Raw genomic sequence first — 26,912 nt, 5'->3', positions numbered from 1 at the left:
TAAAGAAACCTGCCCCTAAAAGGAATATTTGACATGACATTTCTTCTTTTGAGAAAAGGTAACAGATTCATTAAGCCAGATGAGAGTTTCTTTTTGGTTGACATATATTTTTCTATTTCAGATTGTAGTATCTAGGCTTAAAATGACAAAAGTAACCTTTATTTTTGGTTATTTTCATTAAGATTTAATTTTTTACTATTTTGAACATAACTTTAACGAATTGGTTAGAATTAAAAAGCTACTAGCTAGTTCTAACTGCTAAGAGCTAAGCATTTTAGTATATACAGTGGGCTCTCTAATAACTCATGGCACAAAGAAATTTTATTAGTTATTCAGAATTAATTAATTATAGGTATGAGAATTTTTGTTTTATACCATTTTATTTACTCACTACATTTTCTTAATTAAAAGTGTATTTTGTAGTGTAGTAAGCCAACCTAGGTGTTGGGATCTGCTATATATATATACACATTTACGTATGCATGTATATATATACATGTATACATACAAATTGTGAAACTAAGTCGCTCTCAAGAAATTTTATTAGATTTTAGGAGTTATTAATTTATAAATGTTCAAAAAATAAAATATAAATTATACGGCCCTACTGCATGTTTTTTTTTTTTCATGAACAAATTTTGTTAAAGATAATTTGATTATTGTAAAGAACTTAATGTATGATTATACATTTTATCATGGAATGAGCCTAACAATAAAGGGACAATATTGACCCAACAGATAATCCTATTAGTTTGAGAGCAGAGGAAATATGCCACAATGTCACAATTAGCATTTAAAGATGGGAACACTCACTATCTACTTTTGAGGAGAAATGAAATTCATGGGGCATGATTAGCTTGAGATTGTAAGCTAAGAGAGATATGTAATATGATGGCATTAACATTTTCATAACAGTAGTCAAGATCATTTGATTAACAATATAATGAAGAAATGAAATTCATGGGGCATGATTAGCTTGAGATTGTAAGCTAAGAGAGATATGTAATATGATTGACTACTGTTATAATTAGGAACTGGAAAAGAAGTTAATCTATTTTTCATCTATAGGTATGTGAAGAAACCACAAGCTAAGATGGTGCATTTATCACCAATCCCTGGTTATGAATTTAAGAAAAAGAAAAGAAAACGAAGACATTTTGTATTGTTTACTTGGTCTTTTTTGGTAATGCACATTAAAAGCAGGAAATATATATAAACTCAAATCAATAATTAGTTAGGAGAAATTGGAAAATTTTGTGGACAGACTGTGGAAAGAAGAAACTAATGTGGAACACTTATAACAAATTCAGTCATTGCCATCTAGAAGAAGTAATAAATAGCAAGCCTCCTTTGGGTGAAATTCATGTACCAAGAATTGATCCCAATCTTTGTAATAATGGGCCCTACTTATTGCTAATATCAGCACCAACCCTGACTTAATGAACTGAGTATTGATAGGGTACTCCTCGGGTGGGAAACCTAAGTTCACCTCTCAATTTACCCGATTCTCATTCTCATTTGTTTTGATGCAAATGGTTAAGGGAACAAAGTTTTCATCCCGTAAGGGGAAAGATACAACTCAGTGGGTGTTCTTTTTTGGGATTTTGAGAGGGGGGAAAATTGGTCAATGGGATTTTGGTTTCCATTAACTAAGAATACCATGTTCTTTTTTCATATTTATGTGGGGACCAGGGAATGTTTATTTTCCTGGGTATTACTTATCCGGGTAAATAACTTTTCCACCTAGGGGATGGTTGTCAGCACTTGAATGGGACAAAAATGTCCCTTTTAATAATTGAATTTTATGGATGAAATGGTCATTATTTTGTTTACCTAGGAAATAAAAGAACATGGGTAAATGCACTTACCCATGTAAATATTTCCCAGGAAAAACTTATCCAGATAAATGCAATTATCTGGATAAATAACTTACCAAAAAGCAAACGGAGCTCAAATGTTTCTTGGTCAAAGCCTTTCCAATATTATGGGTTGTTTTTTTTTTTTCCAATTTTAAAACATCTAGGATGGTTTCTTTTCTGTTGAGAAAATGAAAAGACCCTTAGGCTGTGTTTAGTATGAATATGAAATGAGAGGGAAAATTCATTAAGGACTTTTCCTCAACTTCCTCTTTATTATTATTTTTTTTCTTATTTTTTATCAAACCATACATAACCTTAAGAAACTGCCCCATAATCCAGTGCATATCTGCTAGTTACCTATTAGTGGTTTCCTGGATCCCCAATATATGGGAATGCATATTCCAGCCAGCATGGATCTTCCTAATAGATAGCCAAGTAACCAGCAAATTATGAGTCCGGATGGCCTACAAACAAAACTGTGCACACTGGGTTACTGGACCTATCAAGAGTAAACATGCCAATGTTTTATATGCATAAGGTGTGGGTTCTGTTTGTATATAGGGGTGTCAATTGGACTGGATTTGGTCCATTCCAATCCAGTCTACTGTGAGTCCATTACAAATGGATCAGGTCCAATCCAATCCAATGAATGTTTTGGACTAATTTGAACCGGTCCAATTCAATGTCTGAACTGTTCAATCTGTTCAAATTCATTTTGATTTAGATTGGTTTTAACCCAAACCCATATCATTGACACATGATTCTTATCTTATATCAATGGATCAGATATTGGCTTAATCCCACCCAATCCAATATAAATTTGTTACGGACGGACCAGGTCCAATTCAATCTAATAAATATTTTGGACCGGATTGATCCAATCCATTATGTCTTCTTTGGGACTAAAGAGAAAGTGAATGGTTTCCTGCATGAACCAATATGATCCCATTTCTGTATGCAGAAATGGGTGGTTTTGGGTTTGGAAGGTCACTGCAGGGCTTATCCTCCAATGGACATTTTTCTGCTTTTTGTATTAGTATATATTGTCAAAATTGAATGGGATGCCAAATGGGAAGGCCCAGCAATTAGGCTTAACTGCTCAAGATTGACAAACTATTCAAAAACTGGGAACATGGGATTGCCAACAGTTTATTTTTTGATTTGCTGCTGGTTCTATCGTATGAGGTAATTCAATTTTTTTTTTAAAAGACTGAAAATGTGATTCATAAAATTAAAATTTGAGCAGGGTGAATTCTATGATACGGTTGTAAGATTAGGTATGTTGGGCAGTTGAGAAATAGTATATTCAAGAAATGAAAATGGGAATACTTACATAAATGGTTAAACAAGGAAAGATAGGGTCATAAATAAAGTGATAAAATGAGGGAAAGTAGATTGAGATGATTTAGTCATGTGCATAAAAGACCATCTACAGAAAAACAATCTTTTATAATTTGAAAGGGGTAGAAGAGATAAAGGGGATACTGAAAAGGATTTGGGTGAAATTAATAAGAAATGATTTAAGTGCCATAGACTAAGATGATTTAGTCACATGCATAAAAAGACTATGTACAGCTCCAATTAAGAAAAGCAATCCTTTATAATTTGAAAGGGGTAGAAGAGATAAAGGGGATACTAAAAAGGACTTAGGTGAAATTAATAAGAAATGATTTAAGTGCCAATAGATTGAGATGATTTAATCACATGCATAAAAGACAATGTACAGTTCCCGGTAAGAAAAACAATCCTTTATAATCTGAAAGGGGTAGAAGAGATGAAGGGGGTACTAAAAAGGACTTGAATGGAACTAATAAGAAATGATTTAAGCGCCTATAATTTAATGATGGATAGCTGACCCATATCATTGGAACAAGTTTTAGATGATGATTTATTTGAATCAAAGAAATAAGATGAGTTTTGATAGGCATCAAATCATAGCCAGTTCAGTATACGTCTTCCGTCAGTAACTTAAGCATTACAAAAATTACGACCTTTAAAGGGCAGTCAAAACCGCCTCTAAAGATAGGAAATAAGTTATAGAATAAAAAAACTGAACCTATTCAGTCGTTAAATCAATTACCCATGGCCAAAAAATCCTATATTTGTTGTCAATTTCTACTTTTCCCTGCAATATCTTAGGAATTTCTACACTTTTAAAAGCCCTAACAATCTGTACTTCAATGGTTGAACAGGAAATTGAATTTGAAGTCAATAGGAGGCGACAAAGTGGCAACCTTTGTCCTCATACTTTATTCCCGTTGAGTCTGGATTATATTTGGTTAAAAGATTCGTGGGAGGTGATGTTACTCCTGTATGATACATGAAACTTTGTGATACATTTAACATTCGATCCGATTATTTCAGATCTAATACGACATTCAATCCAATTATCTCAGATTTGAATGGTGTGTTTACAAAATCGATATGATTTAGATTTGGCTCCATGCAATCCGATTAAAACCCAAATTTGATTATATTAATTATCATATTTATTCATTTTAATATATAAATTTTATATAAATATTTTTAAAATTATAAAAAATATATTTTGTATACTATATTATATATGAATATATATATATATATATATATATATATATATATATATATATATATATATAGTAAATTTAGTATGCTATATATACATTAACTTATTATACATAAAATTTGAAAAGTAATTAATTTTTTAATCATTTTTGTATTTAAAAAATTAAAACAGTCTGGATCAAAACCAAATCTAATACAAATCCGTTATGATTTGAATTTGAACCCTACGCCTTCAAATCCGATTAGATTTCAGATTCATATGCAAGTTTTCAGTAATCAGACCATATTTGAATTTTATTGAATCCAATCTGAATCTGACCCGTTTACAGCTCTAGGTGCTATCCCACCTTTTACCTTTGTTTAACCCCTGTTCATGGATACCAAAATAAAAGATGAAAAATGAAAAGAAATGTAACAAAATTGGTAAGCCGTAACATAAGCACGTCATATACATTGTTTATTTTCCATTTGTAGAGAGATATTACAGCTTAGCTTACAACGTTGGCCGCATGCAAACCTGCCAAAGGAAATCCTAGACTGCTTTATATCATCAGTCACATTCACATATACAGATGGAGGAAAAGTGCAGCGAAAAGAGCAGAGTACTTGGTCTTCTGTTCATTCTACAATCAGCAAGTTGTTTTGCAGCATACCCTCACCTACGGTAGGGAATTCTGGTGATAGCTGCCATTCTCCATCCACCAAAAACTTGATCTCGTATCTTCGTGCCATTAAGAAAAGACAAGTTAAAATGCAGAAAATCCCATAAAGAACGAGGGTGGCTTTCTACTTTATTAGACTCTTACCTTCCAGGCCTTAGCATCAGGGTTGTTGAGAATCTGGTGAAAGAACCCGTGTATTCTGGTGATAGGTGTTCCCCTTGACTCCAGCCACCGAAGGAGCCCATTACTTGCACGCTCTGATTCTCAAAAACAGTCAAGCTTTCACATCATAATCAAAACAGGATTATCCCTGAAAAGTTCAGTTAGAACTGCCAAAGCATTGCCTAACTTTAATGATTATATTTTCTGAGGCTGCATTTCGTTCGGACTTCCGGGAAGATTTTGGAGGGATGGGAATCTGGGATGATATGAGAAAGGGATAATGGGTGGATATTTTTCACAATCTATTGTTCGGTTGCAAAAGGGAGAATAGTGGGAAAATCACCCCAATAACAATTATTAATTAACTAGTTAATTAATAACATTTTTTATTATTAATTATTACTTATCTTATTAATATTTATTATGAATTAATTAATAATTTTTATTTTGTATAATTAATTAAATTTTTATGAAATTTCTTAAACTACCTTTATAGTTTAACTAATTTACTAAGTGTGTACCCTTACTGTTTCTGACAAGTGATTAAGTGCACCCTTAGCCGTTAAACATGGACAAAAAAGGTCAAATGCCCGTTTTACCCCTATGTGAAGTTACATTTTTGTCCCTGATTTTAACTTAACTCAATATCCCTACCCCTCTCAGACACTCGCCCCATCTGTCGAAAGAGAAGAGAGAGCCAAGGAGGAGCGCCATCCATCGACGTTGCCATCGCCACCGACGACAATCACTGCAAATACCAAACGGCGAAGGTCAGACAAAGGTTAGTGAGTTCTTTTTGTTTTCTTAACACCCTTTTTTGTTTGTTTAGCGTTAATAAACCCTAAACAAAACGCAAGGGTTTTTTACTAAAGGAATCTAGTGTTTGACCAGAACATAGTGTTCTTTGTCAATTTCGCAGGGTTATTTTTTCGCTTTCGCAGTGAGTTCTAAGGAAACGTTGATAGAGGAAGAAGTTGTTCTAAATAACTGTAGTGCTTCTTAATTCTTAAATCGACGTGCCACCGTGGATGGTAGCGCATGCCAGGGGTGGTGGAGGGTGAGACGCAAGGTGTTCCCATCCCGTCGGTCGAGGTTAGATTGCCTTCTTGCTCCGACGGTGGCGATGGCCTTTCTTCAAACGAAAACAGAGGGGCGGCAGTGAACTAGCGACACCCCTCCGACACGCCAGGGGTGGAGGGTGCAACACGAGGTGCTCCCGTCCCATCAGTCGAGGTTAGATTGCCTTCTCAATCCAACGACGACGATGACCCCTCTTCGAAAGAAAACAAAGGGGTGGCGGTGAATTAGTGGCACTCCTCCGGCACGCCAGGGGGTGGAGGGTGCGATGCAAGGTGCTCCCGTCCCGTCGGTCGAGGTTAGATTGCCTTCTCACTCTGGCAGCGGTGATAACCCCTCTTCGAACGAAAACAGAGGGGCGGCGGTGAACCAGTGGCACTCCTCCCGCCATTCTCTCCCATTTCTCTCTCTGTCCATTCCCCTTTTTACTATTACAGTACCTTTCATCGTCGACCTCTGCTCGAACTAGAAGCGGCGACAGCAATTTTCTCTCTGATCTCTTTCTCTCACACTTTCTCTTCTTTTTTTTCTTCTCCTTCTCTCCCCTGCGTCCTCTCTCTCTCATTTTACTATTTCATCATTGTTGTCGCCACTGCGCAACTCATTACAGCGACGGATCTGAACATGACAGATAACCAAGGACTAACACTAATAGAGCCAAAATGAACATTCAAATGTTAAAACAAAAGGAAAGTCGATCAATATGTTGTGGATCTGATGAACACCAAGCTAGTAACGAAAGTATACAATGAGAGAAAGAGAGAGAAGGGGAGAGAGACCATAGGTGGAGGGGGAGGTTTGATAATAGAGAGAGAGAGAGAGAGACCGAAGAGAGATAGAGGCGGAGGGGGAGGTCCGAGAATGGAGAGAGAGAGAGACCGAAGAGAGACAGAGGTGGAGGGGGAGGTCTTAGAATGGAGAGAGAGTGGGGGCTTAGGGGACTAGGGTAATATTGGGTTTTAATAAAAAATTATAGGTCACATGAGTTCACATGTGCATAGATGTGACGGAGCATTAACTACGATAGGGGTAGAGTTAGTCAATTGTTAGAAATAGTAAGAGTAGCATTAGTCAATTTTCAAACATTAAGGGTACACTTAATCAATTAGCTAAACCACAAGGGTAGTTTAAGAAATTTACCATTTATTTATTAATTAAATTAAGAATAAATTAATTAATAATATCTTTATTATTTAGTACTTTATTATTAACTATTAGTTAGATATTAATTATAAATTCATTAATATTAATAACTAGTTAATTAATTATTAAAATTAACTAATATTTTAATTTTTATACTTTATTATTAACTATTAGTTAGATATTAATTATAAATTCATTAATATTAATAACTAGTTAATTAATTATTAAAATTAACTAATATTTTAATTTTTATTAGTTTAAATTTTACTAATATTTTTTATTAATATATATGACTTAATTGATGATTTCAGCAATTTATTATTAATTATTAATTAGTAAATTATTTGCAATTGATTAATATTTTTATTAATTATTTCATTTAATTAATTTATTTATCAGTTAATTTTAATTAGATTATTTTATTAAATAATTAATAATTTATTAATGGGTCTAGCCTAATTAATTGAAAAAATAAATAAGTTTTTATAGATTCCTCCACCTCATAAATTTTTATAAATGTATACTTTATACAACTACAACTCGGAACAATGACAAGTGGAGGAATCTATCACAATACAAAGGGGATATTGTAGCATAAGTGGGGTTTGGGACAATACATTTAGATTCCCAATGATTAAAAGTGATGCATTGGTTGAAATCCTTGGAAGGCTTCTCAAATGGTACACTAAGAAATTGGATGGAAGCTAAGAAGTGACAAGCTCTTCTATTTGCAAGACTCATCAATTACCAATGGTTTCCACCGGGTAGAGGGTTCATTAAACTAAAATTTGATGGTAGCAGTTTGGAAAATCCAGAACCATCAGGTATTGGAGGTGTATTTAGAGATGAGGAGGATAAAACCATGATTTTATATCCAGGACCAGTTGGGGAAGGAGATTTTCTGAAAACAGAAGTGATGGCAGTGTTTTAAGGCATACAAAGGGCAAGGACAATTCATTAGTAAACTCTTTGCTGATGGAGATTCAAAACTAGTAACCAACTGGCTACAAGACGATGGGAGGATGATGTGGATATATAATAATGAAAGGAAAAAAAAAAAAAAGGTGATTAACTAGAGACATGGAAGTAAGTCACGCTTGGGTTAAAAAGAACGCTCACTCTACTGATGTCTTAGATAAACAAGGGGTGGGAAGAGCCTTTGTTTTGCGCAAAGCTGCAAGGGAGAATGGGTAATTTAGGGAAAGAGAAGAGGTTTCATCTCTCACAGTCTTTGTTCTGTACTTAGTGTACTTACTCCTATTTGCTCTTATTAATAAAAAGTTATTGCTGTTATTGATAAAAAAATGGGTCATGGGTCTAAATATTAACTCTTAAAAATACTATGAACTGTTTTTCTGTTAAACAAGTTTCCCCCCCTTTCCCACTTGTTTCCCACCAAAATGGTGAGATTCCACATCCCAAGAATTGAGATCTGTAGTCCAGCTTTTCCCATCCCATCTCATGACATTGTACAAACCAAACATGGAAAGGGAAGATATTCTAGAATATTCCATTTTTTCCCTTCCCATCCCACAAACGAAATGGAGCTTTAAAGACTTGATGAAATTCATTAATAGGGGCTTTCATAGTTCACCTTAGTTTGTCCTTGGCTTGTATAGTATTATAATCCAAGTCTAGCCTTGCAAAATTCAGGTTCTGGTTGGAATAGGCAAGTACTGTGTCATTATTGTTTGAGCACCAAATGCCTAGAATTATGGGTATTGTGCAGTTTAAGGGGAGGAGCTTGGATTGATACTGACCTGATCCACTCTACAAGGGTAATGCCCCAAAGGCTCATTTCATTTTTATTTTCTAAATCTCTTTGTGAGTAAACAAGAAGGTAGTTGGTGATTTTATCTGTGGATGGAGTTTAAAGATAGTAATTAATTACCTCTGCCATACCAACCCAGAATAAGGACACCTCCTTTGCTTGAATAGCATCGACATCCTTGATCTGCTCTTTCAGTTTCTCGTGTAAAGCTCAACGAAAGAAAGGAGGCAACAAATTTTTATTGTCAAAAATTTCACAAAAATGCAATTTTCTTTTAAACTTTTATGTATTTGTGTATATATATATGGAAAGAGAGTATATAATAAACCTAAGTTTAGCACCTGATGGGGCTGGCCAAAACAGAGTTCACACTCCAATCAACTCAACAATGCAAAAGTTTTCAGCAATGTTATCAGACTAGGACCAGACAGAAAAACAGAGTGCTCATTGGGTCACAGTTTAATTGGTTAACCCGTTCTGACCATGAAAACCGTCAATTAACCAAGACCTGGATAGATCACCAGGTCACTGGTTCAACTGTCCAGCCTAGTCCAAGTCTGACAACACTACTGTAACAGCCTTAGGTGGGCATTATCCTTAAGTCAAATCAATTATAGCTAACTTCAGAATTGTGAACTGATTTCATAATTGTCTTAATAAGAAATAAGAAAAAATTTAAGTAAACAAATCTTTAACCCAGTGTTCATGGTGTAGTAATGATACCTTGCAATCTGGAAAGAAGGTGGGACTGAATGTATTTCCCATTAATTTTTCTTGAACCTTGCTGAATGACAGAATTAGCAACCTCTTCTGCCAATGTGACCAAAGACTGCCTAGGGAAAATCTCAAGTTAAAATCTTCATAGTCTGTATGCTCAATCTCTTTTCTTGCAGGCATATCTTTCAAAAGCAATTTCTGGTAAAACTACTTAATTCTAGCACTACAAGTCTACAATCACTAAATGTATATGGTGCTCACAAGACAACCTAGGCACAGGGTGTTTCAACATGTAACCCCATCTGTTAACCAAAATACTTCTACCCTGTCATTTGTTAGATATAAGTATTTGATGAATATTTAGAGCCTAGGGTAGTTGTAGACTTGCATCATGGAGGTAGCTAGGATGTTTTTCTTGGGGAGTTCTCTGCTTTGTCTACATATGAAAACAGCCACATTTAGAGATAGTGTTGCATGGATACAAACATAGGAATCAGAACCTGACGAGTCCAAGAGTCCAACTCAGTAAACCCCAAAAAAGTAAGATTTGTGAACACATCCCACATAAATAATATTTTAATAAGTATATATGTATATATTAAATATTATGAATTTCTAATATTGTTCTTAAGATTCATAGAACTAAATAAGTATAACAAATTAAATAGTCAATTGCAACTCACAATTGACAAGTTAAACTCACAACCTTGTACTATTTGTTGTGTGTCCACACTGGCTGTTTTTCATTGTTTTCTCAATTTGAATGCTAATTGGAAATAATATCCAATAAACAATAGATCAAGTTATGCATAAATTGGGAAGATACAGATACTGGAGTTTAAAAACAATAATGGTTTGACCATTGTTACATAAAGGTACTTAAGTCAGGATTGATAATTGGAGAGTTAATGTGGCGACATTTTGGTAAATCTGCCTGGTTCACAGTTTCACACTGTAGCAAATTCCAATATGTATTTCTGAGAGTCGTAGACGAGCCAATTCATGGACACAATCAACTCACAAGTCGCCTCCAAAAGTGGGTTCCCATGCAAAGATGGTAGAGATTTTACCGTTTTACAAACAAAAATCATATATACAACCATTTTCTTACAGATGGTGATGTATGTGTTCCCACAAATTTGTGTTACAGAACCAGTGTTGCATGGATTCTCCTAAATGGATGGCATGTCTGCATGGGGTATGCATAAGATTCTGACACACTCAGATTATTGAGGGAACACATTTGTTAAGACCAATGCTGTAATACAATGAATAACACACAGAAGCAGATTATAATGAAATTGCAAAAGAGGATAACCTGAATTTCAAGTTTTTTTTTTGATAAATAAGTGATATTTTATTCAAAAAGGAACAATATGATAACCTGAACTTCAAGTTCCATGATGGAAAGTTCACTTTTGAAGTTAACTAAATCATCCTCCTTTGTTTGCAACTGTGAAGTACAAAAACCAGCATAGCATGTTAATTCCAAGGTGATCATGCTAACAAATATCCTAGCACAAGCTATTTTGCCCAGTGTTTCATTTTTGTTACCGAATTGAAGAAACTTTAAAATGGATGAAAGTCATTGTAGGGAAACAAGACGAGTTACGTTACACTACAGGCTTATATTTCAATAATTATAGTCTAAATAATTAACTGTTTGGAACCAGTTAGGTAATTATACAATGTGCAACCAATGATACCACATATGCAAAAGGCAATTAATATTGACATAATAATAGTTAACGTTTTATGGTTCTTAGTGTATCATTATGATGCGCACTGATACAATATAATATGATCAAAAATTGCTAAATATGCATGGATGATATATAAAATGTTAGAAACATTATAGCTTATGAATTTGGTTGTTCTAAATGCATGCAAAATCTAAGTTGTTCATACGTTTTATATATTTATATGATTTTAAATTAATATCTATAAATAGTTCAATTGGAAAAAAGGATTGAAAGTTGAAGCGGCCATGCATAGTCATTAACGTGACAAGGCATTTTCTCGATACATGTTTGACATTTTAGGCAAGGAAAAAGACAAAGCAGACACTTCATTTGTTAGTCACATCTCTCCAAACTATATAGGGTCACTTACATAAATCTTGTTCTGTCATTCCACTCTCATTTGTTAATCTATGAACTGCCAATAAATTTACCAGGCTTCCAAGTCAAATATTTTGGCATGAGAGATTTTTGCTACCTAGATTCTTCCAAATTGGTTCTGTATCCAGGCCAGATTCATAACTACACCATATTTATGTTGTTTACATTCCATGTGCAGGTAACAAAGAGAAAAGTGGTCCGTTGCTGTTTAAGCAACATCTTGTCCAAAGTTTCTAGACAGACATTGATGCTTAATGAATAGAAAGAATAACAAGAGAGAAGAAAGAAGAAGAAAAAAAGAAATTAAAAGGAGAAAGTTGAGATGGATCATGGATTGCTCCATAGAATTTTAAATTATATTTAAGATACAAAGACAACACTGCCAGCCATAATTATAATATGTAGCATAAGTTACATGGATGGAATATCTGAAGTCTCAACATGGAAATTAAGCAATAAAGAAAGCATTTGAAAATAGTTAGAGTGGTGATGCAAAAGCTTCTCCAGGTCAAATTCTAAAGAAGAAAGAAAGGAAAACAATAAGGGCATTGACAAGGTAGTTATCTACTGAACCTATTGGGAACTCCAGTAGTTGTTTTTTTTTTTTAATCAGTAACAGTAAAACTTTATTAATGATGTGAACATTTATGAGCTTTAGATACAATAGGGGAAGTAAAAAGTCTTTAACTCCCCATCAACAGAATACAATGACAGAAAGTTAAAAATTAGCCCCAAAGATAGCCTCCCTATCCCTGCTTGGCCAGCCCATCTGCAAATGAGTTGGCAGACCTCTTCACCCAGCTACAGTGTATCTCAATGTCTCTACCCAACCAACAGAATTTTTTCTTTTCATTGTTATAGCTCCACAAGCCACTGTCCTCTTCCTTCAGCCAGCTAATCACAACCTTCGAGTCACCTTCCAAGACCAAACATCTGATATTTAGTTCCCTTGCTCTTTGAATTCTTTCCAGAGCTGCAAGGATCTCAGCCTTGAGAGAGTCTCCTTCCCTAATGGGGCCTGAGAATAAAGCAATAACAACCCCCTCCTCATTCCTGAACACTCCCCCACTCCCAGAAGGCCCTGGATTCCTCAAACTACTGCTATCAAAATTCAGTTTTATAAATCCAGAGGGAGGAGGGGACCATGAGGGACTAGGAGTCCTCTTACACAAAGCAAAAGTAGCTATCTCTTTCCAATTTCTTAATAAGTCAACCACAGGAAAGTCTGAGAACAACTCCAAAGATTTTAGCCAATGGACAGCCCTTAAAAGTATTAGATCTAATAGGTTTGCCAGGGTTCTGTCCTTATCTGAGAAAATTCATGAGTTTCTTTCTTCCCATAGGGACCAACATACAGCTGCCCTAATGCTCCTCCACACTCTCAAGGGGATTCCAAGAACACCCAAAGAGGGAAAGAGCCCACTCCCACACAGTTTTAGCGACCTTACAAGAAACTATAAGGTGGTAACCAGTTTCCCCGTCAGCTTTACATAGAGTACACCAATTAGGAAGTAAGCAAGAATTGAGTCTCTTTTTTTGAAGTAAATCATTTGTGTTAATTCTTTCCAGGAAACTTTCCCAACAAAAACTACCAACCCGAGGAGGAATGGGCTTGCTCCAGATCTCTTTAACCAGAAAGGACACTCCAAATGTGACAGGAGGTTGAGTTAAAATTTCAAAAAATGAAGCACAAGAGAAAGTACTTGAGGTGGAAGGAGTCCAGAAAGAAGACATTCTCAAGGATGGTTAACAAAGATAAGATGTTGTCCATGTCTGTAACCCTAATTGCCCTTATCAGGCCTAGGTTCCAACCAAAACCAAAAGTGGAATCTGAAGGACCTAAGAAAGAAGAAATAGGTTCATTTTCAAGTCTGACAAAGCATACAAGAAGGGGAACTGGTCCTTCAGAGGTGAATCCCCTACTCAAGTTTGTTCCGAAAATTTTATTCGATTACTAGAGTTAAGACCATACTTGACCCAAGGGGAGAAAGTTGGAAGCAAATCATGAATGGATTTCCAAGGAGAAGCAGTTGTGGCCCTTGTAGCGATTCTAGGATACCAACCGTTGTCTTCCAGCCCATGTATGTTAGCCACAATCTTAGCCCACAACTTATCTTTTTCCATTGTAAACCTCCACAACCATTTCCCCAGCAAGGCCATATTCCTTTTTTTAATGTTACCAATCCTAAGGCCTCCTAGCTTTTTACCTCTAGTTATCACCTCCCAACTCACCTATGATCTCTCTTTTCCTCTCCAGGCTCCCAAAGAAAGTCCCTCATTAATTTTTCCAAAAGGTTGGAAACCTTACTGGGGATCTTAAACACTGACAAAAAGTAGACAGGAAGGTTAGCTAGGGTAGACCTAATCAAAGTGATTCTCCCCCCTAAAGAGAGATAATTTTTCCTCCGGGTTCCAGAAGCTTTCATAGTTAGGATTATCTCCTAAGGGGAGGTCCAAGTACTTCAAAGGCCAATTCGATATTGCACACCCTAGTACACCTGCATATTCACTTAATTCCCTCTCCTCCACATTCACTCCCACTACACAACTCTTATTAAGTTTACCTTGAGGTTAGGCATCTGCTCAAAGAGTTGTATTGCCAATTTTAAATTCCGGATCCAATTTATGTCCCCACCTTCACAGAACAGGATTGTGTCATCTGCAAACTACAGATGTGTCAGTGGTACCTCCTCCCTTCCTATATGCCATCCTTTTATTAAGTTCCTCGAGTCAACTCTATGGATTAATCTCCCAAGTACATCAGCAATCAGGGTGAACAGGAAGGGGGAGAGTGGGTCTTCTTGTCTTATACCTCTCAAGGCAGGAAATAAGTCAACCACAACTCCATTCACCAAGATAGAATAGTGACAAGTCCTAACACAACCCCACATCCATTTACGCCACTTGTCTCCAAAACCAAAACCTCTCAACACCTCCAATAAGAAAGACTAATCAACTAAGTCATAAGACTTCTCCAAATCCAATTGCAGACCACTCCCTTCTTCTTAGATTTTCTAAAGCTCTCCAAACTCTCATTAGCAATGAGGATTTGATTTGTGATCTGTCTTCCTTCCACAAAAGCACCTTAGCTAGGTGCAATAATGAGAGGAAGGATCTTCTTTATCCTGAGAAACAAGACTTTTGCAATTATTTTGTACAAGCTATTCACCAAACTGATAGGTCTAAAATCCCTTGGTTGTAATGCCTCTTTCTTCTTTGGGACTAAAGCAGTAAAAGTTGAGTTCAACCCCATATTAATTATTCCCCTTCTGTGAAACTCCTCAAAGACTAACCCAAGATCCTTCTCCACAACGTCCCAGCAATCTTGATAAAAAGCTGTTGTGAAGTCGTCTAGACCCGGAGCTTTTGTCCTATCCATTGAGAATATTGCTTCCTTTATCTCCTCTAGATCAAAACACTTTTCTAGCCACTCTCTGTTCTCTACGTTTAAAGTCGGACATTCCAAACCCTCCAACTACACCCTCTTATTTAAAGGTCTTCTAAATGTATATTTGAAATGATTTACTAAGGCCTTTGCAATTTCTACTAGGTGGGATAAAACTAATCCTTCTACTTCCAATTTTGATATGAAATTCTTTTTCCTCCTACCATTTGCCACTGAATGGAAGAATCTGGTGTTTCTATCTCCCTCCTTTAGCCACTTACACCTGGATTTCTGCCTCCAACTTATTTCCTCCTTAACCAGAACCATGGTCCTTCCTAGAGGCCCCTAATATTGCTCAATTCTTCCCATAATTTCTTCCTCTGCCTATAGTTATTGGGGCCATATACATTTGTTAGTATCTATTCAAACCCATCTTCCACCTGTCTGAACTTCAGAGAAACAAAATGATCACCTATTAATTCTTTCACTCCTATTAGTATATCTTTTTTCCACAATGTTATAATCCTACCTGAGGAACCCCACAAGGGAGCAGCCGCCCACTTTATCGCCCTAGATCTCCACACACTTCTTGCCCATCTACAGTTGAATTCCATTCTTTTGGACTCTTGAATTAATATCACATTCGGGTTAAACTTCTTAATCACCTCTTTGACTGTTGCTCTCTTCTTGGCACTACCCAACCCCCTCACATTCCAACTTAGGATTCTCATTTTAATTTTTGAAATTCAGCCCTAACCCCTCCAAATTCTATTTCAACCCTTTCCTTCTATCCCCTCTCACCTCAAACTTCCTATCCCCCTTAATGTCTCTTCTTAATTTTTCAACTTCACTCAACTTTCTTTTCTTAATCTTACTGTCCTCTTTTTTTTGGAGAGAAGATTTTAAATCATTCGGATTCTTCAGTTTACACCCCAGCTTACCTACAAATCCTACAAGTGACTCTTCCCTACTAGTTTCCTCTTTCTGTCTTGTTTCACTCCCCCCACTCCTAAGAGTATTCTCATTCCTTTCCTCATTTTCTCCACCACTGACCCTTTCAGCCCCCTCTATAACCTCCCTCTGCAGTTCCTTCCTCTCCACTTCTCCCATTAAACTCTCAATGATCCCCCAAATTTTTTCTTCCCTGCATGTTTTCCCCGCCAATTCCTCCCCTTCCTTCTCCCCTTGTGGTCTCACTGTGGCTATCTGTCCATGTGCCTCCGACACTTGGTTGAGAAGGGAATCTGGAACAAAGGACACAGAACACACATCAGTAACAAAAAGTGAATTGAACGAGTTGACGGAGTTACCAGACTGAGGGTTGTGAGAGATGTGCAAGTGAGGAAAATTGGTTGTCACTTCCTGTTTTGAAAATTTGGAGCTCTCTGTTTCCTCGGTTTGGAAGGAACCCCGTCCACTGGTTAACACAAAGACCTCTTCCTGTACCAGTTGTTTACCTCTCTGTGAGGTACCCTTGTTCAGATCTGGGTTAACCCGAGCTATCACCTTCATGACTCTTGTAGAGCACTAGAACTTGGAAGGGGCTCTCCCCGTTTTAGGCTTTGGGATGCTCTGTTATCAGTATTTGTGTCGTAAACCCGAGCTTCCACTTCCTTTGGTTGTTCTCCCACCGAACCCCCAAGGAACAGGTGCTCCAAATTTAGGATCCCTCTATTTTGGTCTTCGTAGAATCCTTCTTCTTCCGAGCTAGCCAAACTCTCATTCTCTTCTGAGTTCTCAGAACTGCAACTAATCCATCCCTGGTCTTCTTCTTCCCTTTCTTCTATTTTATTCCTGATGTAGCGCGGGTTTAGGCCATCGAAATCATGGCTTTTTGGCTCGTCACCAACCAATCAACTAACCCAGCTCAGAGCTCTGTTTCCCCCTTCCTTTCGTTTTTTCTGAAGCTTCTCCTGTTCGGCCGAACCCAACTTAGAAGATGATAGATGAGAACTCTCGTCTATCACCTTCCTTTCCCTTACCCACCCCACGTGACCACTTAAGTTGTCACGTGAGCCTCTAGAATAGTCGTATGGTTCACCTACCGGCTCGCCCGTTCTTCCGACCGTCTCACTCTTTCTTACAGCCGGTTAAGAAAAGGCCTTTCTATTAAGACCCACCAGAAACTTTCCCCTTCTTGCCACATCAGCATAGGAGGGGCGACCACCATAACTCGTCCCAAACTTCAAAAAATTTTGAATTAATAGCCTTATTTGGAAGGCTTCGAGACTTGGAGCCCCCTGCGACTGTTCCCCTTCCTCTTTCACTCTCCCACGCATATCACTCTCCCTGGAAGCTATGTGTAATCCATCCTGCGACTTCGTCTCCGCCCCCTACCTCTGTTCGTCTTCCCCAGAGAGACGCCTCAGCTTCTGAGGCCAGCCAAACTTTGTACCATGCGCCTTCTGAGAGCACTTCGAAAGAGCGAGGTAGATTTTCTGGTTTAACCCCTGCAACCTTGAGTTCTACAGCACGCAGGTTCTTCATGTTTGCCTCCAACAAAACACCACCCAGAGCTCTGACAACTTTTCCTAGGGTTAGTTCATTGCAGAGGTTGAAGGGTAGCCCTAAAAGTTTGATAAAAAAACTACCGTCTTCAACCTCAACTTCATTGCAGATTGGAACCCAGTTCTGGACCTGTATCAATCCTTCTTCTGTTTTTTGCTGTGCTGAAGTTCAGTTTCTTGTCACCAATGTCTAGAATGGCTTTCATTTCAGCAAATGGTAATAATACTGCATCACCTTCTAGACCCAGTTTATCTGCCACTGCATCTAAAACTTTCGACCAGTCCCTTACTGCCCTTTCTGCCATCAAAACCATTTTGTGCTCCCACTTCCCTCTCCCATCTTCAAGTGCTACTCTCCGGTGTTCAACTGAGCTAGCTACCAAGATTTCAGGAATTTGCTCCTTGCCAGTCTCCAGAGCACTGTTAATTCCCTCCAGGCTTCTATCAGGTTCTTCTGCACCATTCCTCTCAATCTCCAAGAGAAACGCCTGAAGATTATAGGCAAAGGAAGCCCATCTTTGCCCTTTGTCCTTCCGGTATGCAAATCACTTGCTTTTTGTTGACTCCAAAATGCTTTGTTACCAAGATAAACCATCCTCTCCCATTCGTTTTTAGTACTGTTTCATATCTTTTTCCCCAGCAATTCACAGAGTTTCTCCAACCTTCTTCCCTGATGATGTTAACTGTTCCATCAACGAATCCTTTCAACCAGAAGCATGCTTCCTCTGGTAGAAAGATCGTCTCCCTACTGCCTTCTCTGATTTTCAGATACATCTTACCCTTTGTTCTTCCTTGCTTAAATAGGAATTTTTTTGCTTCAATGCTCAACTCCAATCTCCATTTCCCCGCCAGCCTTTTCTTATTAATTTTTTTATCAGCGTTTTCTTTGTTATTGTTAAATTAAAGTGTTTGTGCAGGGTTATTTTAGTCTTTTCCCCTTTATTATTTATTTTTTTATTATCTTTGTTCTCAAGTCATATAGTGTTGGGACCCAAATACCTTCCCCGAACTCAACAAAGGGAGTGGAGTAGGCCATTACCCATCAGTAGTACTCAAGGAGGCAGAAAGGACAGGTGATAGAGCCTCAGAATTAGTTACACATAGGGTGATTCTGCCAACAGAAGATATTCCCTCCATGATATTTCCCGGAGTCAGTTATCCTACCAATCAGAGGATATTCTCTCTATGATTACACCTATAGGCCAGCTATATAAGGCCATACTCTTACAATGAAAGGCATGAATGAATATCCCCTGTTTCTCTTTCACTGAATCCCTCTTTTCCTACCTTCCCCTCTCTTCTTCCTCTCCACTTTTTGTTTCATGAGGTTAAGCCACCCTTGAAGGGGCTTCCGAGGTGGGCGGTATCTCACCAAGTTGGTATCAGAGCAAGGTTGCATTACCAGTTATGCCGCAGACAACATCCTCTACCATGGAAGATAGAGTCGACCAACTTGAGATTGGGTTCCACCAAGTACTAAACGAACTCAGGGATCTCAAGGTGGTCATCTCTAACCTCGCCTCCCAACAACAGTCCGGCGAGACCAATCAGTCAACAGGGGCTGACACCTTTGTTTTTGGTAGCCAGGGAATTGGGGGTTACCCCACCAGAAAGGTTAATAAAATAAATTTTCCAAACTATTTCGGTGGAGATCCCATTCCTTGGATCTTTAGAGCAGAGAGATTCTTCGAGTATCATAAAACCCCTTCACACCAGCATGTCGCCATCGCTTCCATTCACCTAGAAGGAGACGCTATTCTCTGGCTCCAGCGGTATCGACAAACCCATCCTCAGGTAACTTGGGCAGAATTCACGGAAGCTCTGTGCATCCGTTTTGGGCCGACGACGTTTGTGGAGTACGACGAACTCCTCACTTGACTAAAACAGACTGGGACAGTAGCAGACTACCATCTCGAGTTCGAAAGAATGGCGACCAGAGTACATGGATGGCCGGAGAAGGCATTGGTTGGGTGTTTTGTGGGAGGTCTCAGAGAAGACATCTGCTTGGAAGTGAGAGCTCTTCGACCAGCGACAGTCATGGCGGTGGTGGGTATGGCTCGCTTGCAAGAAGAGAAGATTGATTGCATGCGCAGGACCATCAAACCATCCTATCTGAATGTGAGGGCTTTCTAGCGGGCCGAACAGCAACCCCAAAAACAAGTTGGGGATTCTCAGAAGCCCATCTTGCCCAGGCCCACTGTGCCTTTCAAGCGCCTCTCGTGGGTTGAGATGCAGGCAAGATTGATTGCATGCGCAGGACCATCAAACCATCCTATCTGAATGTGAGGGCTCTCTAGCGGGCCGAACAGCAACCCCAAAAACAAGTTGGGGATTCTCAGAAGCCCATCTTGCCCAGGCCCACTGTGCCTTTCAAGCGCCTCTCGTGGGTTGAGATGCAGGCCCAATGCGAGAAGGCCCTCTGTTACAACTGTGATGATAAGTTTGGGTTGGGCCATAAGTGCCAGATCCAGCGAGTATTTCTCCTTCAAACAGAGGGAGAACCGGAGGGGACAGAACCAAAGCACATCGAAGACTGTGAACTGATATCAGGCGAATCAGAACCTGTTGGAGCCGAGATCTCCCTACATGCTCTCATGGGCCTCAACCCTCTTCAGTCCATGTGAGTAGAAGGAAGATTGGTTGGCCAATCTGTGATGGTTTTGATTGATAGTGGCTCTACTTTGAATTTCATCACTTGCCGTTTGGCAAAGCAACTAGGTATGACTATACACCCCACTCCTCTCTTTTCAATCCATGTGGCTAATGGGAATCATATGTTATATAATGGTGTATGTAAGAAGGAAAGGATCCTCGTACAAGGCCATAATTTTGTGGTAGATCTCCACCCATTGGAATTCTTGGGGGCTGATATTATTTTGGGAATCCATTGGTTACGTGGCCTAGGTCCTGCACTGTGATTGCGCCAGAATGACAATGGATTTTTGCCAAAATGGACAGACCTACCATTTGCGAGGGGTGTGACCCCCTAGTCCCCGAGGTGATACTTTAGCCTCTATAATACGGGCCTCCAAGGATATTGGACAGCCCTTGTTTATGCACTTAGGCATTCAACCCACAATTCCAATTTTAAACAATCAGGACTGTGACCAACCCACTAAAGCCCAACACCAGACCCTAAGATCGATCATCGATCAGTTTGGTGACATATTCAAGGAACCGAACCAGTTACCTCCACCCCAGGCCCATGACCATTAGATACCCCTCTTACCAGATTCCAAACCAGCCAATGTGAGGCCATATAGATACCCTTATTTCCAAAAACTGGAAATTGAGAAGGTAGTAAAAGAGCTAATGGACAAGGGGCATATACAGACCAGCACCATCCTGTTTTCATCCCTCGTACTCCTAGTGAAGAAGAAGGATGGTAGTTGGCGGTTTTGTGTAGATTACCGGGCCCTGAACCATATTACAGTGAAGGACAAGTTCCCAATACCCCTCATTGAAGAACTACTGGACGAGTTAGGGGAAGCACAAGTGTTCTCCAAACTAGACCTGCGGTTCGGGTATCAGATCCGGGTTCACCAGGCTGATATCCACAAGACAACCTTTAGGACCCACGATGGCCATTATGAGTTTCTGGTTATGCCGTTTGGCCTTACCAACGCCCCCTCCACCTTTTAGGCCCTCATGAATGACATCTTCAGGCCTTTCCTAAGGCAATTTATTCTGGTATTTTTCGATGACATCTTAATTTATAGCAAGGATTGGGGCACCCATATGAAACATCTGAAACTTACCCTCACAATCTTGAGAGAGCACCAGTTGCATGCCAAATTGACAAAGTGCTCCTTTGGACAAGGACAGATTCGGTACTTAGGCTGTGTGGTTGATGCAGGGCGGGTCATGGCAAACCCAGAAAAGATAGATGCCATCCAAAAATGGCCCAAGCCCACTAGTATAAAGGCTCTCAGGGGTTTTCTTGGGCTTATCGGTTATTATAGGCGCTTCATTAAGGGGTATGGGCTTATGACTGCTCCTCTAACACGCCTGTTAAAGAAGGATTCTTTTGGGTGGGATGATGATGCCCAACGGGCCTTTGAAGACTTGAAGACAACAGTTTCTAGCCCTCCAATCCTCACTCTTCCGGATTTCTCTCTGCCCTTTGAGATAGAGTGTGATGCATCGGGTGTCGGAGTGGGGGTTGTTCTGATGCAGAAGGGGCAACCCATTGCTTATTTCAGCAAGGCTCTCTCAACAGATCGCCAAAATCAGTCCACCTATGTCAAGGAAATGATGGTCGTGGTAATGGCAGTACAGAAATGGCGTACATACCTATTAGTACGCCAATTTATCATAAGGACAGACCAACGAAGTTTGAACCTGGGCCTGCCAACAAAGTAGCTGATGCCTTATCACGGGTAGAAGAGCTGGCCCAACTAACTTGCTCTCAACCTAGTTTTCCCTTATTTGAAGCTATGCGGCAAGAAGCCAGATCTGATCCACAGCTGCAAGACATCAAGGAAAAGTGGAAACGTAACCCTTCTCAGGTTTCGGGTTACCAAATTGTGGGACCTGATCTTTGCTTCAAGGGTAGGTTTGTGGTTGCTCCAAATTCCACCCACAAAACTGAACTGCTACGGGTGTTTCATGATTCCGTGCTGGAAGGACATTCGGGGGTGCTACGGACCCTAAAAAGACTCAGCAGCCACTACCATCGGGTAGGAATGCGCAAGGATGTGTTGCACTATGTATTAGAATGCCCAACTTTCCAACAGCAGAAATACTCCTCACAGTCACCCGCGGGCCTTCTACAACCCCTCAAGATTCCAGAGCAAGTGTGGGAAGACCTCTCCATGGATTTCATCACGGGACTTCCTCGTTCTGCAAGAAAAGAGGTCATCATGGTAGTGGTTGACCACCTCACCAAGTATAGCCATTTCTCATCTTTGCCTCACCCTTACACTGCAGCAATGGTGGCCGACATTTTCATAAGGGACGTGGTGAAACTGCATGGAACACCAAGATCCATTGTCTCGGATCGTCACCCTACCTTCCTAAGTTCATTTTGGAATGAGTACTTCAGATTGCAAGGAACCCGACTGCACCCATCCACCAGCTATCACTCGCAAACTGATGGACAGACTAAAGTCATTAATCGATGCTTAGAAACCTACCTTAGATGCTTCATAGGGGAGAAGCCTAGACATTGGGCCCACTGGCTTCCGTGGGCAGAATATTGGTACAACTCCACTTATCAGTTAGCTGCAGGGGTGACACCCTTCAAGGCCCTATACGGCAGAGAACCTCCTCCCATATTACCCTATGAATATGGGTCGTCCAAGGTGACAGAAGTAGAGACTCGCCTACTAGAAACAGACGAGATTCTTAGACTGCTCAAGGCCAATTTGACAAAGGTCCAGCAACGAATGAAGATCAACTATGACTCTCACCACCGCCCATTAGAGTTTTAGGTCGGTGATTTTGTCTACCTTAAGCTCCAACCTTACTGCCAGGTCTTAGGGGTAAGACGGGCTTGACACAAGCTAGCTCCCAGGTATTATGGGCCCTACAAGATGTTGGAAAGAGTGGGCCCTGTTGCTTATAGATTGGACCTCCTTGCTACCTCGAAGTTTCATCCGGTGTTTCACATCTCTCTTCTCAAGAAGGCTGTGGGAAATCATACTCCTATCTCATTTAGCTTACCCTAATTCACTGAAGAATGGGACATTTACACAGAGCCCATCAAAATTGTGGATTTCCGATGGGCCGGGCTGCCCCTAGAAGACACCACCTGGGAACCTTATCTAAGGCTGAATGAGAGATTCCCGAACCTAGACCTTGAGGGCAAGGCCAATGCTAAGGAGGGAGGAATTGTTGGGACCCAAATGCCTTCCCTAAACCCAACAAAGGGAGTGGAGCAGGCCACTACCCATCAGCAATACTCAAGGATAGGCGACAGAGCCTCAGAATTAGTTACACAGAGAGGGTGATTCTGTCGACAGAAGATATTCCCTCCATGATATTTCCTAGAGTTAGTTATCTTGCCAATCAAAGGATATTCCTTCTATAATTACACCTGTAGGCCAGCTATATAAGGCCATACTCTTACAATGAAAGGCATGAATGAATATCCCTTGTTTCTCTCTCACTGAATCCCTCTTTTCCTACCTTCCCCTCTCTTCTTCCTCTCCACTTTCTGTTTCAGGAGGTTAAGCCACCCTCGAAGGGGCTTTCGAGGTGGGCGGTATCTCACCATATAGTTAGGGGCATTAGTGTAATTTTATTCTATTATGAATATAAACTAAAGGGGCAGTAGTTGGGTCCCTTAATAGAGAGCATTTGAAGCTTTATTCTTTGGTTGTTTATGTTAAAAATAACACTTTCACCATTTAGCCACCACTTAGATTTGAATTACAAATTACAAAATCTATTATTTGTACTTTTTTTGCAACTTGCGGTCAAACCATTTGATCCATGACTCGGCAAGCATTCTGGTTTTGTACTTTTTTTGCAACTTGCGGTCAAACCATTTGAATTACAAATTACAAAATCTATTATTTGTACTTTTTTTTGCAACTTGCGGTCAAAACATTAGTCCATGTAGTGTCTGGTGTCAATCAGGTCTGGGTCATGTATGATACTGGTATGCAAGGCAAAAACAATATCTTGGTATAGGGCCATTACCCAATGTTGGTCCCAGGCTCCTCCCAGCTATTCAGGTCATCAGTGGGGTGAATTGCATATGGAACTAATTGATGGTGCGCAATCTGGCCGGTCCTAGCTGTCAACGATCTTGCCTTTGACTGGAGCAACGGGAAACCTGAAACGGAGAAGATGATGGAACTCCGGAGGAACCCAGTGAGATTGCTCCGAAGCTCAAGTTAGTATTCTCTAATAGGCAAGATAAAACCAAATGGCGCAAAGTTTTTGCATACCTTGTTGTTGGGGGTAAGGAACCTTTTATAACCACTTCGTGCACTCACTCTGAGGCTTTTGCCAGGTCGAGTATGATTATTTCTGTGTTTCTACCAGTTCGGGTGTCATCCCTTCTGTTGGGACAGAACCGCCATTGCTCCTTGTCGGAGCCGTCTCTGTAACTGGAGAGCGGTGGCAAGTGGCGGTGGTAGGTTGCCGTTCGAAGTGCGGCTGTCAAGCGTCAAATCTCAAGTCAGTCAGGTGTGCCGCCCTTGGATACGAACTTCCTCAGTGTTAGGCATGGTACGGTTGTTCAGTTTGGCATCCTGGAGGCGAAGTGCTGGAGCGGTGAGCGAGGTGAAGTCTTGAGTTCGGAGGTGTGTCCCGAACTGCCATAGGGCAGGCTAGTTCGGAGGTGTGTCCCGAATTGATAGATTAGGCCAGTTTTGGTTACTGTCTTTTGAGTGGCTCGGGGCTCGAGGGAGAGTTCGGACTGCTGGTAGGGAGTTCGGATCGTTGGTTCCTCCCCTTGGTGCTCTTGCCTTAAGCGTGCTGTTGTGCCGAGCTGTTGCCTTTGCCACGTGTTGCGTGATTACGAGGTCGGGCCAAATCTTCCTTCATCAATTTCCCCCCACTCCTTGTGCTAAGGGTTTTGCCCTAGCGCGGGGAGTTTCGCGAGGTGGTAGGTGGATTTGTCTCGTACTTTGAATCTTGATAGCGTGAGGTGTGTTGTCAGGGTTGTTTGGTTTTCTTGAGCGCCGAAAAGGCGGGAGACGCGCCTACTTGCTTATAAATGCTGATAGACGTGGAGGCGCGCGCTTATTTCTAATTTCAAAAAGGCGTGCCGCTAGGAGACGTGATAGCGGGTCTTTTCAAATGCGTCGTTGTCGCTTGAAAGGCGAGGAGACGTGTGCTGGTCGTTCTATCAGTTCCAGAAAAACATGCACGACTCTTTGTTAGTTTCAGAAAGACATGCGCCGACGTTTCATCAGTTTCAGAGAGATGTGTGCCAATCACGTTTCGGTCTCGGGGACGTGGGCCATTAGATTGACTTTGATATGCACTGATGGTTCTCGGTTACTGTGGGTATAAATTGTAGGGGACCCCAATCATTTTGTCACTTCTGCATTTTGCTTCTTGAGTTTGCGTCCAAGTTTCAGCTCGCGTCTAGGTCTTTTAGCTCGCGTTCAGGCTTTTTAGTTTGCCTTCAAGGTTTTCTGCTTGTTCTAGTTTCTAGTCTGTTGAAACGTTTTTTCGGATGAGTACTTTCTTGGAATCCACCATTTCTTCTTGATGTCTAGCTTGGATAGCTCAGACGGATCTTCAAGTGGGTCTGATGCAGGTTCTACGAACCGAGTTGCATCCCTTGATGGCCTTAGCAAATCTGAGGTAGAACTTGAGGACGAGTTTTATCCCATAGGCCGAGCCGCTTCGAGCAGTTTGGCGTTTACCTCTCGTCGATGTCGGATGCTAGACAGGTTTGATCCTTCGACCATGACGCCCGACGGGCTCCAATCCCTTATTACCTCTTACAATTTGCCTGGGGAGTACGCCTATTTCATTCCTTCGGGTAGCTTTCCTTGGGAACACGGTCTTGATGAGATCGTGATATTTCGGGAGCAGCTCGCTGCGGGGCTACGACTGCCTTTCCACCCCCTTCTTGTCGAGGTCATAAACCACTTCGGCGTTACCGTCGGCCAGCTTCACCCGAACTCCATTCGAAACTTGGTGGGGACAATCTCCCTTTTTTGCAAACAGGGCTTTCCTTTAGACTTGGAGATATTCTCCTTATTTTAATGCTCAAGAAACAAGCAGGTCCTCTTCCCGGGAGTAGGCGGGTGTATTACCTGTCTCCTCGCCCGGGCTTTAAGCTCTTGCACGAACTTATCAACAAGGTCCTGGCGTGGAAGTGGGACTACTTCGGGGTGCAAAGTGCACAAGGGTGGCCTTTTCAGACCGGGTGGGGGACGGCCGCCCCTGACTCCAGTGTCACTCTTGATAAAGAAACGGTGAAGGGCCTTCGGCAATGGGCACGACTAGGGGTAAAATGCCATCAGTACCTGACAGAGGCCAAGCTCATTGCGGC

The 26,912-nt window shown here is 40.3% G+C and overlaps 1 protein-coding gene and 1 long non-coding RNA gene across 6 annotated transcripts in view; one reads left to right on the top strand and one right to left on the bottom strand.

The window, feature by feature from the left end:
* Positions 1-4,837: 4,837 nt before the first annotated feature.
* Positions 4,838-26,912, bottom strand: part of LOC148855124 (PROTEIN TARGETING TO STARCH (PTST)) — a 37,235-nt gene continuing 15,160 nt past the window's right edge. Inside the window, exons 5-10 of one of the 5 annotated variants that reach the window (XR_016113301.1) lie at positions 11,323-11,391; positions 9,945-10,050; positions 9,342-9,430; positions 5,885-5,978; positions 5,213-5,325; positions 4,838-5,127 (exon numbers count right to left, since the gene is read on the bottom strand). Coding sequence is in view for 4 of the 5 variants with exons in the window: in XM_088986364.1 (XP_088842490.1) it covers positions 5,025-5,127; positions 5,213-5,325; positions 9,342-9,430; positions 9,945-10,050; positions 11,323-11,391 (480 nt within the window). In the remaining variant the exon portion in view is untranslated. The remainder of the gene's footprint in view (positions 5,128-5,212; positions 5,326-5,884; positions 5,979-9,341; positions 9,431-9,944; positions 10,051-11,322; positions 11,392-26,912) is intronic. The other 4 variants (XM_088986364.1, XM_088986366.1, XM_088986365.1 and 1 more) reach the window with 4 other exon arrangements.
* Positions 5,900-6,911, top strand: LOC148855125 (uncharacterized). Its single transcript, XR_016113302.1, has 2 exons — positions 5,900-6,011; positions 6,150-6,911. It is a non-coding gene; the product is annotated as an uncharacterized LOC148855125 (long non-coding RNA).

The sequence above is a fragment of the Nelumbo lutea genome, chromosome 4 (genome assembly GCF_056320005.1).
Source record: "Nelumbo lutea isolate HS-2025 chromosome 4, American lotus-T2T, whole genome shotgun sequence".
Lineage (NCBI taxonomy): Eukaryota > Viridiplantae > Streptophyta > Magnoliopsida > Proteales > Nelumbonaceae > Nelumbo > Nelumbo lutea.
The sequence above is the reverse complement of the archived record's forward strand: the minus strand, read 5'-3'. Positions and strand labels throughout refer to the sequence as shown.